A 15,064-nucleotide genomic window follows, 5' to 3' on the forward strand; every position below is an offset into this window, starting at 1 on the left:
ATCGAAGCTCGGATGAAAAATAACTCTAAATTTTAGTCTCGCGTTGCCTGTGTAGCAAACAAAATCAGCAGAGCGAAAAGTCAGCTTGGGATGTACTTAATTTTATAATTTCGATGGAAACGATATATACATACATATGCCAAAAATATTGTCAAGGCTGAAAAATTATTACCATAATTTGGGATCGTAAAGCTAAAACTATTAACAAACCAAAATTATATAATGCTGTGATCGATGAAGTACAGTGAGCTAAGTGCATCAGTTTAAGCAAACCAAATTTAGCAATCTCAAACAAAATGGTGGAGAAGGCATATTTGGCCCAACTCAAGAGTTTGGAATGGGGGCGTTTGTTCAACATGTTCTATATAGAACCGGTGATTTTCATGCTGATATTTTCGCACATGCTGTCAGGTGAGCGGAACATCCGAATAAAGTGATAAGCCCTCAGCACGATATTCCCATTAGGTACTGTCATGCGCAATCAGTTGATTTACCAGACCTGCACGGTGATATATCAGTACAATGAAACCGACTGCAAACTCTTGGATAGCAAAAACACCACCGCAGAAATACAAGTTCGTAGTATTGGTTGGTTATTAAGCTGGCTTCTCTTAAACCTGCAACTTTTAGGCCATTGAGACGGAGCTTCAGGCATACGTGGCCAACATGTTCCTGACCCGCACCCTCTTCGAAAGTATCGTGCCTGCCATATGTGGCCTATTCATTGGATCCTGGTCGGATCATTATGGACGCAAGCCCCTGCTGATTGTCTCCATGGTGGGTGAGTTTCTTTAGGAATTCCATTTAATGCAAAAGCAAGAGCAGTAAGGCGTTTTCCCACTAGGCTTTTCTGCCTCTGCCCTGCTCTCGTCCGTCATCTGCTGGCTGTCCAGCTACTATATGGTCAATCCCTGGTGGTACACCTTGGCAGCCGTGCCACACTCGTTGCTCGGAGGATTGTGTGTCTTTTCTGTGGCAGCCTTCTGCTTTATCACGGACACCACGGACATGAGGACCAGGCCCTACAGGTGAGTGCCACCTGAGCCGCAGTTAACGTGGAACCTTATTTTCTTGTTTGCATTTCTCAGAATGATCTTCATGGAGTTCATACTCTTTGTGGCCCTCACGAGTGGCTCGTTATTATCCAGTTTTGTTTATGCCGCCACAAGTGCTGCCTTTGTACAGAGTCTCTCCTGTTCGATAGTTGTTATGGCAACACTATTTATAATCTTCTACTTGCCCGAAAGTCTGGGAATGTGTCCAGATAAGGACGAAGCACCTGAAAAAGAACAGGAAGTCGTAGTCACAGTTTCGGATCAGAAAATCAATGAAATTCCAACTGAGAATTCCGTCGAGAAGCGTGATGATCCGCCCAAATACGAGTCAATAGAGAAGCCTCCTTTGGAGGAGCAAGTTGAAAGAACTGGTTTGTTCAACATTAAACACGTGAAGGACATGTTTAGCACCTGCTTTAAGAGGAGGGAAAACAATGCTCACACCATTATTTGGCTGGTTACTTTGGCCGGCTTTGTCTCCATTTTTGTTGCCGGTAAGTCTGGGTAAGTTTTTCTGGGAATTCCCATCATTTGATGTGCTGATATGCTTGCAGATGGCGTCATGACTGTAATGTACTTGTTCGTGCGCCAACAGTTTCATTTCACAGTGCGTGAGTTTACTATTTTTGAGACTGTCAGTCAATCAGTTCCCATGTTGGGAGCTATTTTGGGTATTCTTATTTTGAGAAAGGTATTTCGAGCTGAGTATTACATTGAATATTGCCTACATATTTCCTTGTATGCCCAGCTTTTTGGACTGTCTGTGGTCACACTGGCGTTACTCTCTCTCTTTTCGGAAATAGTTAGCAATATTGGCAGAGGATTGGCCTATCTGCCTTGGCACCTGTACGTATCTGTCTTCCTAGGAATCTTTCGCTCCATTCAGGGACCCATGTGCCGCACGATTGTATCGAATATAGTTCCATCCTCCGACACTGGTAAGTGATAGTTAGAACTGCACAACACGCACTTTAATGGCTTTATAATCATTGCAGGTAAACTGTTTGCCATCGGCAACATCGTACAATCCTTCGCCCCCTTTGGTAAGACCCCTTGAAATCCACTGGATATTTGCCCCATCCATCACGTTTCACTTCCAGTCGCCGCTCCTCTTTACACGGCCATCTATAAGAACTCCCTGACCAGCAATCCTGGAGGATTTAATTTCCTCAGCGCCGCCTTCTACTTAATAGCGTTCATCCTGATCGGGTGAGTAAGGCGGCTATCCATTGCCTCGCTAAATGATTTTGAATAAATTTGTTGCAGCTGTGTGATGCGAATTAAATTCAAGCACCGAAAGTTCTACGCCAAGACGCTCAAATAGCCAAGTAAACTGAATTTCCATCAATATTGATTGTGGCAAGTTTGCCAACTTTGCAGAGCTTTGTTTATGCTTAAGTCGAAAACTTTGTGTGGACAGCATTAAATAACTGGGTTTGTGTGAAGCACTACTCTGTATTCAGCTAATTTAATTTGCATACCGCAAGGGAATTATCTGCCGATTGAAAATACATCATGTTGAAGGATTAACCAACGTTCGTTGCCATTTAAACTAATCGAATTTCAGAATGTCATGTTCTCCACAGTCAACAATTTATCGAACCATTCTATTACATGAACTGAACACAAGTGACTACTTTGCCATGCACTTCCATCGAAATTGGACCTAATTGCCATGTGCCATGTGAAATGCTTTGTTGCGGTTATTATTTCTGGTCCAGGGTCCTTGTTGTTTTGTTGTTTCTGCTGCAGGCACATGGGGCATGCCTTATGCATGAGCTTTTAATAGTGCATAATTTATGGGGCAAAGTTTGCGCAACATATTCGCAAAGTTCAAACATATTCGGGAATCGTTTGGATTCATTTGGACTCGTTGTGACTTTGGCACGTACCGCATGAATTCGTAATGTGGCCAATGTCAAAAGTTCACAGAACACACAATTCGCAGCAATTTGAATTGTTAAACGCCAGCCCTCGCTGATTAAATATTAAATTTCGACTCTACTATGCGCACAAAGGTGGGTCGTATGTCACTTGTCTTTTGGGGGGCCCCTCGTGGCCACATGCAAACCCCGGCAATCAGTATCGGGTTAACTTAACCCCGCGCGAGCAGCAGGGATCGGCGAACCGAAACCGAGTCATCAAATCACAGTCTTGTCTGTGGAAACCATTTGTCGTGCGGCATTTAAGTCGAGGGTGCTCGGAAAACGCTTTAATGCCGCCGCGCGTGCACCATAAACGAATTCGCAGGACATGAACTTTGCACTTGCACTCGAAGCCCTCGAACACGCCAACCTAATGGAGATGTCTTTGTTTTTGCCACGGGGTGGGAAACTCTGATGCGGATGCATGGGCTGCCAGCTGTTAACCGTTCAGCATTTCCGCTCTTTTCCGCGTCACAAACACTGATGGAAAAGTGTCAACAAAATATGCACAAAGAACGGAAATTGATTTGTTGGCACAAAAAGTGTGCCAGATAAATCGTTAAAAAACTGTAAGAGTAGCGATCGCAAAGTGGAAGAATAGGGAAAATTACATTTTCATTGAATAATTGTATAGGTGTTAGATTTATTGTATTTTCACAGAGATGTGGCACAGTGGCTACTAGTCCAAGACGCTGTCCAGTTGAACAGCCCGATAAGATGCATATATAACTTCAAACAGGGACAACAAAGCGGCGACCACTTCCGGTGGCGATGATTGATTGAAGTCGCAAGGCAGCTGAGGCTGGTCCACACGGCGCATACGTAATCGCTTATTAAACAAAACGAATTATGAGCTGCCAGCGGGCCAAACGACATGCAAGTGTTGACGAAGGTCAAGTTTAGCTTTTGCCAAGCGTTGGTTTTGCCCAACAACAGACGTCAAAAGAGCAAAAGAGCAGTGGGAAACGTAAGTCCTTACGTTATCACGTAGAGGGACACGGACATTTTCGCTCTCATTTTCCTTCGTGAGCTATAAAGCCCGAGAGCGCGCCCGAAGTCGGGTTAGTTTGCTGAAGACTTCCACACGATACGGTCGCCAGATTTTGCGGGCTTTTCCGACTTCGCTTATCGTCGCGCACTCGCCTCATTTTCCGTAGCACGCTTATCAGCGCAAGAACGCGTCGCGTGGAAATGCCGTCGGTGGAAAGGCAGTTGGCATAATTCGTTGCCTACTTCAGGGCGCTGCAGCATATCAACTGGAATTTTTCCGACAGCCCATTAATCAGGATACCGCACACCTGCACTGCTGCAAACAACCATGTTTTGGATTTTACGGCGCACCGGTGCCGCCAACTTCTTCAACTCCTTCAACAACAACTGCAGCTTTTCAAAGAGCAACTCGAGCGGCGGTAATCACAGCAACAGCACACAAGGTTAGTTCCCACACCTGAACCATCAATTAGTCCAGTTTGCTGCAAAAGTCCGCCCTCAATTAGGATAATTTATCAATAATTAGCGGACTAATCGGGCTAAGTCGCAAACTTGTGCGTAAGTCTGCTGCACTGATATTAAGTTGGGGAGTGTAATAGTTGGTAAACTAGCAAAGGTGTCTAAAGATCAGTAATTGCATCCTATAGAAATCAACGAAGTTGTAATTTGAATTTCAATCGAGAGTTCGATTCCATTTGTATGTACTACCTTGCACTCTGGTTGGCTGAAACGCAACTCGAATCACTTAAAATTGATTGACTTCAAATTGTCAGCTCGCTTCATTGCTGTAATCAATTAAATTACAATATGACATCCATGAAAATTACGCAGATCATAGACTAAAGCACAAAATCCAACTTCCTTTGACAGAGAAGATTGCTGCGGACGATTAAAGCCAACAGGATCAAGATGACAATCTTGACTACCCGCAGACATATCTACATTTTCCAAGAAGGACTTTCAACAAGTCAATTGCCCCTCAACTGCCTAGGTGCATTTCACGATTTCCTTGATTTGCCATGCCAGACATGTATCAGTTCAGGCCCGGGTTTCATTCATAAGCCAAACACTCGCTCGTTATCAAAACAAGTTAATTAAAATTCCCGAAATGACTTGTGGAGTATAGGCCCCAAATAAATGTATATTGTGCCTCCCTGCACACTGCCATTGTTTGCCGTTATCTGTGCCGTATGGAAAAGTGGGAAAAGTGGGAAAAGCCTGGGCGAGCAATTGGGGGAAACGAGGCAAAGTAAATAACATCGAGATCCTACAACCCACGCAATAATGAGGCTCTGCACGTGTGAGCCAAGCTGAAAACGTGGTGCGGATGTGACTGTCGAGAAGAAAACACTTTGGGCTTTCGGCCCCAAGATGCTTTTGTCTAAGCGCTAAGTCTCGCACCCTGCAAAAATTGCTGGGGGATAAAAACGGATGGTTCTGGGCGGATTTCGCTCAAGGCTGGTAATTGAAATTTTTAGTTGCTTTTGCTGACTTTGTCGCGCGAATTCAAAGTTTGTGCAATTTTATTTTAAGCATCAATAGGTTTTTAGATGCCCAGACCCGATTTACATGAATATTTCACAAGCCACCTGCGTATAATAACCGACCATAAATAAATTACGGCTTTTTGCTGAATCTCAATCCGTTTTTTATTTAAAAATAATTAGCGAATGTTCGCAAAGCTAATTAAAAGCAAGCATGGGTAATATGCAATCAAAATGTTAATCAGAAATTTTTAATTATGTTTACCAACTTTCTTTGTTTTGGCCGCGACAGGATAGTTTTTGGCTGTATTGATTTTCCCTGATTGAATTTGCTTTCGCAAACTGCAAACTCTCACTTATTTGTACGTATAATTATGTTTGAAAAATGCAGAGTATATAAATCTGCTGTTTGCTTAAGGGAACAGCTGTGGCATATAAACTTACTTAAAGGGCTTCTTGCATTTGATTTACTACTGCCAGCAGCTGTTGCCCAGAAGAAAAACAAGTTGACTTCAGCTTCAGCCACCCACTTTTCACCAACTCATCTAGAATTCTCGCCTTGACGGAGAAAAACAAGTAATATTTAATGAATTTCCCAAGATAAATGCGTTAAAATGGATATGTAAACAATGTGCTTAATGTCAGGAATATAATTGAAAGCTTTTTCACACATCGCAAATTGCCATTACTCACTTTGCAAATTCGCAAGCATTTATGACATTAATAGCAATGACAATTTTTCCAATCAGACGTGCCAGGCGCGAAATTTAATCGTAAACAATTTAATTTGCCAACTCGCACAAGTGACAACAAACAGAAACAAGACGACGCCCTTAAGCTTTTGTCAACATATGTACTGTTGTTCGCCCACGCGGCGGAAAAGGGGGCGTGGCCGAGATTTATGTGCGTTATGCAAATCATGGGCAACATATGGCCGCGGCATTAAGCGATAATTATGACAGCCATTTGTCATTGATAATAATGCGTTTGTGCATTCAATTTGGAAAATTGTAAAACAAGCAATGGCAATTAGCCTGGGCATGTGGCTATGGGTCCATGTCTGGTGTCCACATACAGATATCATCCTACAAATGATGATTAATGGGAAAACTGCTTACTGGCAGCGGTTTTTCTTGTATCACAAGCTATGGAAGAACCTGAATGAGATGCCTTGTTTATTTGCCCAAAATACAAACAATAGTGAGATTAGTTAAGAAATATATGTAAGAGTAAATTATAAAAAGTAGGTTTGAAACACCTTTTGGCCCAACAATCATATGCCTTTAAAATATTTATCGTATGCTCACATTATTATTTTGCACACAGCTGTTTTTCCTGCCAATTAGCCGAAGGTCCTGCGGAATATTTGTTTTGATTTTCGGTCCTTTTTTGCAGCTCTGTTTGCTTTTTGGTTTTTGGTTTTCTATGCTCTGCTCACTGGCCATCAAATGTGGCTCACTTTGGCTGCCGGCATCATTAGTTCGTGCCTTTGGTCAGACATCAGAAATAATACAAATAACAAAACAGCGGGGCAAACAAAATGTATCATAAATAATGGTTGGCATCGAAAACGAGTGTGTATCCTAAGCGCAGCATGAGGAGAATTATTAGGCATTTATCTGGCGTATTAATATCGCCGGTCCTGTCGGCACTCTATGCTTTTCCAGCTTTTCCAGTTTTTCCGAGCCATGATTTATATTTTTTTGCCGCCGGGCGGCATCATTTGTAATAATTTGTGCTGTAATTCTAAAGTAAAATCGAGAGAAACTTTTATCTCTTGCGATTACGAGTCCGGGGCAAACTTAAAGCCCGTAGTCATAAATTTCCATCCAAGTCGCAGGCCAGAAAATGTTTGCCGCTCTGCGGTCCACAATTTGACGATAAAATTGAGTTTTAGATCGCCTCACAGTCTGCCGCCTTTTCGACGGCAATCTCGGCCGACTTTCCAGCAGTTTTTCACTCCGTTCGTCATATCCTGCGAATGTTTGCTCCCCATATGCGTTTTTTATTTCCATTTTTCGACACACTTTTACTTTTAATATTCATGTTCGTTTTTTGCTGGGCTGCCACAATAATACGAGCTCCTAATGGTTTTTATTTGTGGGTAAATGAAATAGTCGTCACAAGGCGTTTTAAAGGTTCTAGACAGCATTTAAGTGAGTATTTCGGATTCATACAAATGAAATTCATTTTAATTCAGTTGTAGTCCATTAAATTATTTTCATTTCATTCGATCGTCGGCAAAAGAAAAAACCAAAAGAGCTCAGAAATTAAAGACTCTGTTATCGCAACGTGCTTGAGCACTTTGACTTTAGTTTATTTGAACATTTAAATGCGATTAAGCCGTCCGAATTGCCAATTTCGTGTCGTCACGTATACGCACTGTTGAACTCGATTGCAATTAAAGCCAGCACAAAGACAAACCCACATAATGAGCTGCTAATGGGAGCTCGAACAGCTCGAATGGCTAGTGCGCCATAAAAATACAGGGGCCACGTCAGCACACCATCTATTTTTGGGACCGTAAATAAAGACTTTCCAAATCTCACCGCCAGCCACTATATTTATTGTCCCTACCCAATCACACACAGAGCACAAACAAAGCCCACAATAAATCTCATTTTATCACTTCTGTACTTCGAGGACATGCAGGCAAATATAAGGAAGAGCGGAAAGTTGTTGTCTCAACGGCAGGTCCTTCTGTAAATATCAAAAGCGGCACAAAAGCCTCCATAAATTGCCTGATGCATTGAGGAACATTTCTCAATTTCCACGCCGAGCAATAACAATGAAACTTGCCCCATAAAGCGTGAACAAAAGTTATGCACTGCAAAAACTAATGCGTTACTCTGAAAATGTGCTCAGAACACTGCGGCAGCACAAACAATTCAAAAGCAATCAAAAAGCGATTTAAAATATTTATTCAGGCAGAGATGCATGGCAATAGAATATAGTTAATATCTTTACATTCAGACTATAATAACTTATTTTCAATTATATCATCATCTTAAAATGTACCAAAATAATAAGCGAACCCCTTAGGTCCACGAGTAAAGGAAAGTGAAATTTTAGATAAAAATAAAGCTTAAAAATATATACACAGTTCTCTTTAATAATAAGAAAGATATTTATTTTGTACTTTAGATTTGTACACAAAAAAAACACTCATAAATACTATTGTGCTGAACGATGAATAGAAGCAAGCTCAAAAGCAAAAATATGTTCCAAAAACGAACCCCTGAGGACTTTCGCTACATTTTGCACAGAATGTTTTATCAATACGAACAGGCTGTTATTTAGCAAACTTTTTCATGCATTTTCCACCTCATTTTATGGCAGACAAATATGTGAAGCGGCCCCCACGGAAGGCATATGGACGACTGAGTGCCGAGGCCGATGATGCCGTGTCACTTGGCCACAAAATCGATGATCCGTTCGATGAGCTAGACGACTTTGAAATGCTGGCAGCGAACTCCGCCACCGCCGGCTGTAGCAGTCAGGCAGCAGGAGAAGCCAATGGCAACGTCAATGTCAATGGCGGCTCGGGTTCAGGTTCAGGATCCACAGGAGTGACAGGGAACGGGAGTGGAAGTGGAAATGGGAATGGGAATGGGAATGGGAACCTGGCACTCCTGCCCTGCATGGATGCCGATTGCCAGGGCAACTACGAGGTGGAGAGCGCCCTCTGCGAACTGGGCCTGTGCCAGGCGAAAGCCAAAACATCAAAGGACCTCGGCGCAGGCAGCACGTCAACATCGAAGGAGATTAACGAAAACACAATAAGTCGACTGCATGCGCTCGCCATGGCGGATGACGATGATGACTACGGTGAGTGTTGGGGCCACAAAAGCCCGGCGATAATGCAGGCGATGCACGCGGACAGTGAGCGACAGTGGAGCCTCGAATGGGCGGACAACCCCTGACTGACTAACCTAAGGAAATGCCTATAATGTCCTTAATACCATTTGCCGTTTATTTATATATTTTCTGAAACTGTTATATTTTGGTGATTAGTTTGAAATGCCTGCTTTTATGTTTCCACATCAGAGGAACACTGTTTGCGAAGCCTGCTATAGTTACCCAATTTTCAGATGAATCACTCACCTGCAACGTGTGCGACCGAGCTTTCCATTGTCACCGTCAGTTGGCATCTCACCAGCAGAAGAAGCGACACTTCGGGTAAGGGAAATGCACTTAATTAAGCCAGCTCTCGCTTTTCATCAACATCTCGCCTTTCTTCCGCGCTTTTCTCTCTGTTTCTGCGTGCCTTCCCGGTGATTTCCACCGTGCAACTTGCCTCCAACAGTTGCAGTGGCTGCGATAGTTTGTTCCCGTCGCTAATGCTGCTGGAGCACCACAAGGAGGAGTTTGAGCACTGGAGCGACGAGGAGATGGGGCGAAGGGTCTGCTGTCGCCGGAACAGGTGCGACGACGATTATTTCACGGACACCGACTCCTTTATCAGCGACGCGGAGAGCGAGGATCTGGAGAGGCTGTTGTAAATACCGGACACCGGGACGAGCCGAAGGATGGCAGTGACTGAAGGGAGGGCGAAGGGGCAGGACTGGATTCGAATCAACCCAGCCGAGAAGTAGCCAGCCGTCCATCCCCATTAATGCTGGGCGGAATGTCCTGCGGCGCCAACTTGGGAGGACAAGCAGCTTGGAATTGGGCGCTCATCTTCTGATGAAGATTGACACACGGGGCGGACCGCTTGTCAACCTAATGAAAATGAATTAAACCCCAATCTGGCTGAACGCAAAGCCGCAAGCCAAACAATGCAAACTGTTGGCCAGGACCCAATAGCAAAAACAAAAAAACGGGAAAAACCGATAAACAAAAACAAAATGAGACGCCAGGACAAGATATAAAATACTTGTGGACTGTGTGTTGTCTGTACTTTTAGAGTTCAACTACGAGAGACCCCGTTGGGGGTCTAAAAACCAAAAAACCAAGTTATAAATGTAAATGTAAATGTATATCTATGTGTGTGTATAATGAGCTAGTCGAATACGAAACTCCATAAATGGAAATCATATCATTAACGACATATGTGTAAGCCCCAGGACAAATGCAAAAACTATTTACCAAGTGAAAAACCAAAAGAAACCCAATGTATTTTTCAATAAATAAAACTGTGCGAAACCGAAGCATGTTCAGCAATCTGTAGTCGTTCATTAAGAATCCCATAATTTTCCAGTTATTGCTGGGCACTTAAGGAAAATGGCAAGCAATTAAAATTTCAGATTTATCCTCCTGAGCTCATAAGTATGCCGCAAGTTTGGGGGCTGGACAAACAACACAACTCCCAGAAAATACAGAAAATAATAATGCCCCTTGGACATTTCTTAAATTATTCAGCGGGCGATGCGGGGTTTATTGTGGCATCATTAAAACTTGATTGACTTGATGATGAGCAAATGAAGTGGGTGAAATCAGCACCCTGCTTTTGTAGGCGAAAAACTTTGCCCGTCTTCAAGGCCATTTAAGCTCGCCCCCAAAAATAATTTCCGCCGCAAAAGTTCAGCATTAACCTTGAACGAGCTCCTCCAAGTACCATACACATTTGCTAATGTCCCTCGCACTTCGGTAAGCAATTTCATTTGGCCAAAAGGGTTCATATTTCGGTTTAATGACCATCGAGCTGCGATAACTGTTTGGCACGAACATTCTACACAAACTGCTTGGGGGAAGTTGCTCTGCTTGCTTATGCAACTGCTTGTTTCCGGCTACTGTGTTCTTAAATAAATAAGATGTGTGTTCTTTAGACAAATGCATACTAAAGAAAAAATATTATCATTATAAATAGTGTATGGTATATACATCAAAATACACATATTCCCTTTGAGCAGCTTCAGCATGAGTGTCTTTTCAAATAAAATCTCCCTTCCCCTTTTTCTTTTCGTTTCGCATACATTAAACGAGAAAGGACTTGTGTGTTTTGGGTTTTTTGATGGCGACTTTCGCCGGAAGAGGAAATCAGCCATCAGAAATCGCCATAAGGAGTGGGGGAACACGAATTTGCCCTAACAGATAAGTAAATTCATTTCTCATGCTCGACCAGAGAACCAAATGATCCCGAGTGCTGGCCTTGCCCTTGGAATATCCATAGCAGGCACGTAAAATGGATTAGCAGAAACTTTTCCACCGTAATTCGTACTCCCACATTCGTACTCCTACATACCACCAAAACCTGATTGATGCTCCAGATGCCTAGGAGGAAAACAAAGGGTTTGGGCTTCAGTCTGGGAATTGGGAGTCCTTGGGTAAGCATATGTCCAGAACCACCTTGTGTGGACAGCTCATTTGACATTTTGATGGATGCAAAGCCATAAAAGGATCTCCACTCCACTCTGGTGTAAGCATTAAATTTTGATTTGATTTTATTACAGCACTCGTAAACATTTTATGTGTACATCATACGCACTGTTGGCCAGCCATTTACATAAAAGCCAGCCATCCAGATAGACAAAACCACAGGGTCGGCGCAATGTTTATGTGGCTACATATTAAAACTCGCTTTCCAAAAGGCCATTCGAGAGCTGAAATTTACATAAGCCATTAAGTGTCCTTTTAGCCGATGTTTTGTGTAGGTGAGTTTTGATCCACCTTATATTGCATTGCCTTCATTAGTAGGACTCCTGGCTGCTGGAGGCAAATTGCATTTCCACCGCTTCCGTAAATCCTCTGACAGGCCATCAAAGTCTCCAACAAAATGGAGAAGCACCTGCATTATTATCAATGCAGCGGGGAAAAAACGTGCATTTTTTGCATGCCAATCAGGCCAATTTGTAACGAGGCAAATTGAGTTTGAGCCGACAAGCAGTCTAAGCCCTTTTTCGTGCCTGCAAGGCCGCCAGGCAGCAAGGCAACCATTAGCTAATTAAGACGCTCCGAGTCGCCTTGGAAGCCACCCACGAAAAAACACACACATTACGGGAACCGCAGACAAAGGACTTTCGGAGGCGCCAGCAAAAGGGAAAATTGCGGCGAGCACAAAATTTCACACATAACAAAAACTTGGCAAAACCAAAGAATAGCTGCAAACGGTAGAAAAACTATATAAAAGTATGGGAGGAACCATTCTAGCAAAGGAAATTCTTTAAACTGCTGCGTAGGGTTTTTGCATGAACTAGCTTTAAAGCGGTCTGGCTCAAATTGTTTTATTAATGCCCGAAAACTGCCACAAATATTTCAATTTAAAACAAAATTTAAAACCCCGTCTCTAAACCATTCCTGAAAGCATTTTCCCTATTTTCTGTAAAATTTTCCATGGCTAAAATCAAAGTCAGCCACAACCCTCTATTTTCAGTCTTTAGTTTCCGCAGAATCGCGGGACTTGTAAAGTTAATTAAAAACCGCTGACTGTCAACGTCGTTTTGTCGAGCGCCGTGCGAATACGTTCGCAAATGATAATTGTTGGCAGGAAACAGGAACTCGGGCACAATGGGTTAATTAAAATATGCCAACTCATTGTTCACGCAAGGCGTCAGTGAAAGGGTAGAGGGGGGAAATCTAGTTAAAAGCCAATTTCAATTTTCTCGCACATACGTGTACGTGTAGGCCGCAAGGGGTTAATGGTGCAATCGCTAATCAGATAGAGCTACGCACTTGCACCTTCACAATAGAAGTTCCAAGGTTCCTGTTATGTTATTATGGTACCCCAAGTGTATAATAAGTTTGCGATAAAAGTTGAGTTATCAATTCAAAGTGAAGTGGGATGAGCGCATCTAAGAAGTGAATATAATGTTCGGCATGGCAGGTAAAATAGGTAAGCCTTGTATAGAGTACATTGTGTATGCATTGTTTTTTCCCCCCGAGTGTTTCTCACTCAGTGAATGTAAAATGCAGATGTGTTCGCAAAGAGCTGCACTCCATCCACATGCCAGAAGTTGTTCAATGTTCATTGATTAGGACGAGAACACACGCACAGAGGACACAGCACGGAAAGGCAATGATGTGTATCAAAGTGTGTACCTAAGTGTAATGCCTGATAATTGAAAACAAGCCGACAGAAGCCCGTGGAAGGCAAAGGAGCTGACAAAGTAGCAACTGCCAGGGGTGCTCCACATGTAGCATCCACATCGAGTATCTACATAGGGCCATTTGGGCTCGGGGCAGTCCATGCCTTGGCTAATGGGGGGCTGTGTAAAGTTGTCCTTCGAGTCGAGTTGATAGTTTCGCATCGCCCAATTGCAGAGATGGGGGTCTTCAGCCGAGTACAGGGCAGGACAAATATTAACTGAGAGCGCAGTCTCCGGGCAAATATTTGATTTATTCAAGCGACGACCGAATGATTTGGCTGATTTGGAACACAACAATGTGAATTACCAAGAAGATATATTCGATAATATAGTAAAGCATGTGGATTGTGGAGCAAAGTCATGCGCAAAGAATATTAAATAACACTTTAATTGCATTTTAAGCAATTATTAAAAGAAAACAGCACTACACATTCAATTGCTGTGAGGAGCGTTTCAATTACATCTCATGACGCAATGGCATTAAATAATGCACGCACTTGTCAATTTCCGGCCACAAAAGTGACTGTTTAATTAGCCCTACCAAAGGCCAACGGCACAAAAAGCGAACGCGTCGTAAAAACTGATACTTTTTGCATGTCACCATAAAGTAAGCATTTTTAATTAAATTGATGTAGCCATTTGCTGGTGATTTCGAACATTTTATGTATCGCCGCAGCTGCCCGCAGAGCATATTTTGTCATGTAGTCGACATTTATCACAGCAGCTGGCGCCGCAGCAGCATCCGCAGCAGAATCCGCCGCAACATCCGCAGACGAAAAAAGATTATTGACAAATATCAATTTGATGCACTGCCAGCGTTTTTTTTTTCGTATACCAGCAATATGATAAGCAGCATTTGCCTGACGCTGATTGATGGGCCAAATGCGCTGGTCCAAAAGTGATTTTTCGGCTCCCGCACTTGGCTTGGCCACGCCCACGCATTGCCAACGCCCCTTTTGCCAACGCCCCTTTTGCCGAAAAATCGCTTTGATTGATGCGCAAACAAATTTATTTCGCTGCATACTTTCGGGCGAGCGCATTAAAGCAGTTCCTCCAGTGTTACTGTGTTTGCACTTCCCTCTGCTAGCGCAAGCAGTGCGGACAGGGGTGTGGGTAGTCGTTATGGGGAGGGGTTTTTGCCTAATGCTGCCCGCCATTAAAATCATCTTACCTTTCCCGCCTTTTGCCTTTTCACGGGCCGGGGTCACATTAAAAATTCGAATATATTTCGGTTAAACGAGGCAGGTCAAATTGAGAAGGCAACTGAGAGGTTTCAGTGTTTACCTTTCGATTTTGGGATACCTCGGGTATTTCTGTTTGTATACGTTTCAAACGAAAACATTGAATACATTTGTGCAGTTAATCTAAAAAAATATGCATTACATTCATGGAATTATAAAAAATTAAATATAATTCACTATTTTGTATAGTAAATACGTAAATCTAGCTGTCAAAGGCTACGTTGTCCGAAGCGCATCACATTTTAATTTAAAATCCTGGCAGATTTATGGCGACAAGCTCATTCGCACACTACAAGATGTGTAATCTAGAGAAATGTCCATGATTCCATCGTGCCAACACCATCT

General features: G+C 42.9%; 2 protein-coding genes across 2 annotated transcripts; both read left to right on the forward strand.

Annotated features, from left to right (window-relative positions):
* The first annotated feature begins 114 nt into the window (after positions 1-114).
* Positions 115-2,506, forward strand: LOC6554939 (proton-coupled folate transporter). The gene is made up of 10 exons (XM_001981084.3): positions 115-411; positions 466-575; positions 631-781; positions 845-1,028; positions 1,089-1,549; positions 1,610-1,746; positions 1,804-1,993; positions 2,051-2,098; positions 2,156-2,264; positions 2,322-2,506. Exons 1-10 carry the CDS (start codon positions 297-299, stop codon positions 2,377-2,379), a joined length of 1,563 nt encoding a protein of 520 aa, XP_001981120.1. The 5' UTR covers positions 115-296; the 3' UTR covers positions 2,380-2,506.
* Positions 2,507-4,037: 1,531 nt separating this feature from the next.
* On the forward strand, positions 4,038-10,602 carry LOC6554940. The gene is made up of 4 exons (XM_001981085.3): positions 4,038-4,413; positions 8,794-9,282; positions 9,546-9,633; positions 9,761-10,602. The coding sequence occupies exons 1-4, from the start codon at positions 4,299-4,301 to the stop codon at positions 9,954-9,956; spliced, it is 888 nt and encodes a 295-aa protein (XP_001981121.1). The 5' UTR covers positions 4,038-4,298; the 3' UTR covers positions 9,957-10,602.
* Positions 10,603-15,064: the final 4,462 nt, after the last annotated feature.

The sequence above is a fragment of the Drosophila erecta genome, unplaced genomic scaffold (genome assembly GCF_003286155.1).
Source record: "Drosophila erecta strain 14021-0224.00,06,07 unplaced genomic scaffold, DereRS2 tig00000000-arrow-pilon, whole genome shotgun sequence".
NCBI classification, from domain to species: domain Eukaryota; kingdom Metazoa; phylum Arthropoda; class Insecta; order Diptera; family Drosophilidae; genus Drosophila; species Drosophila erecta.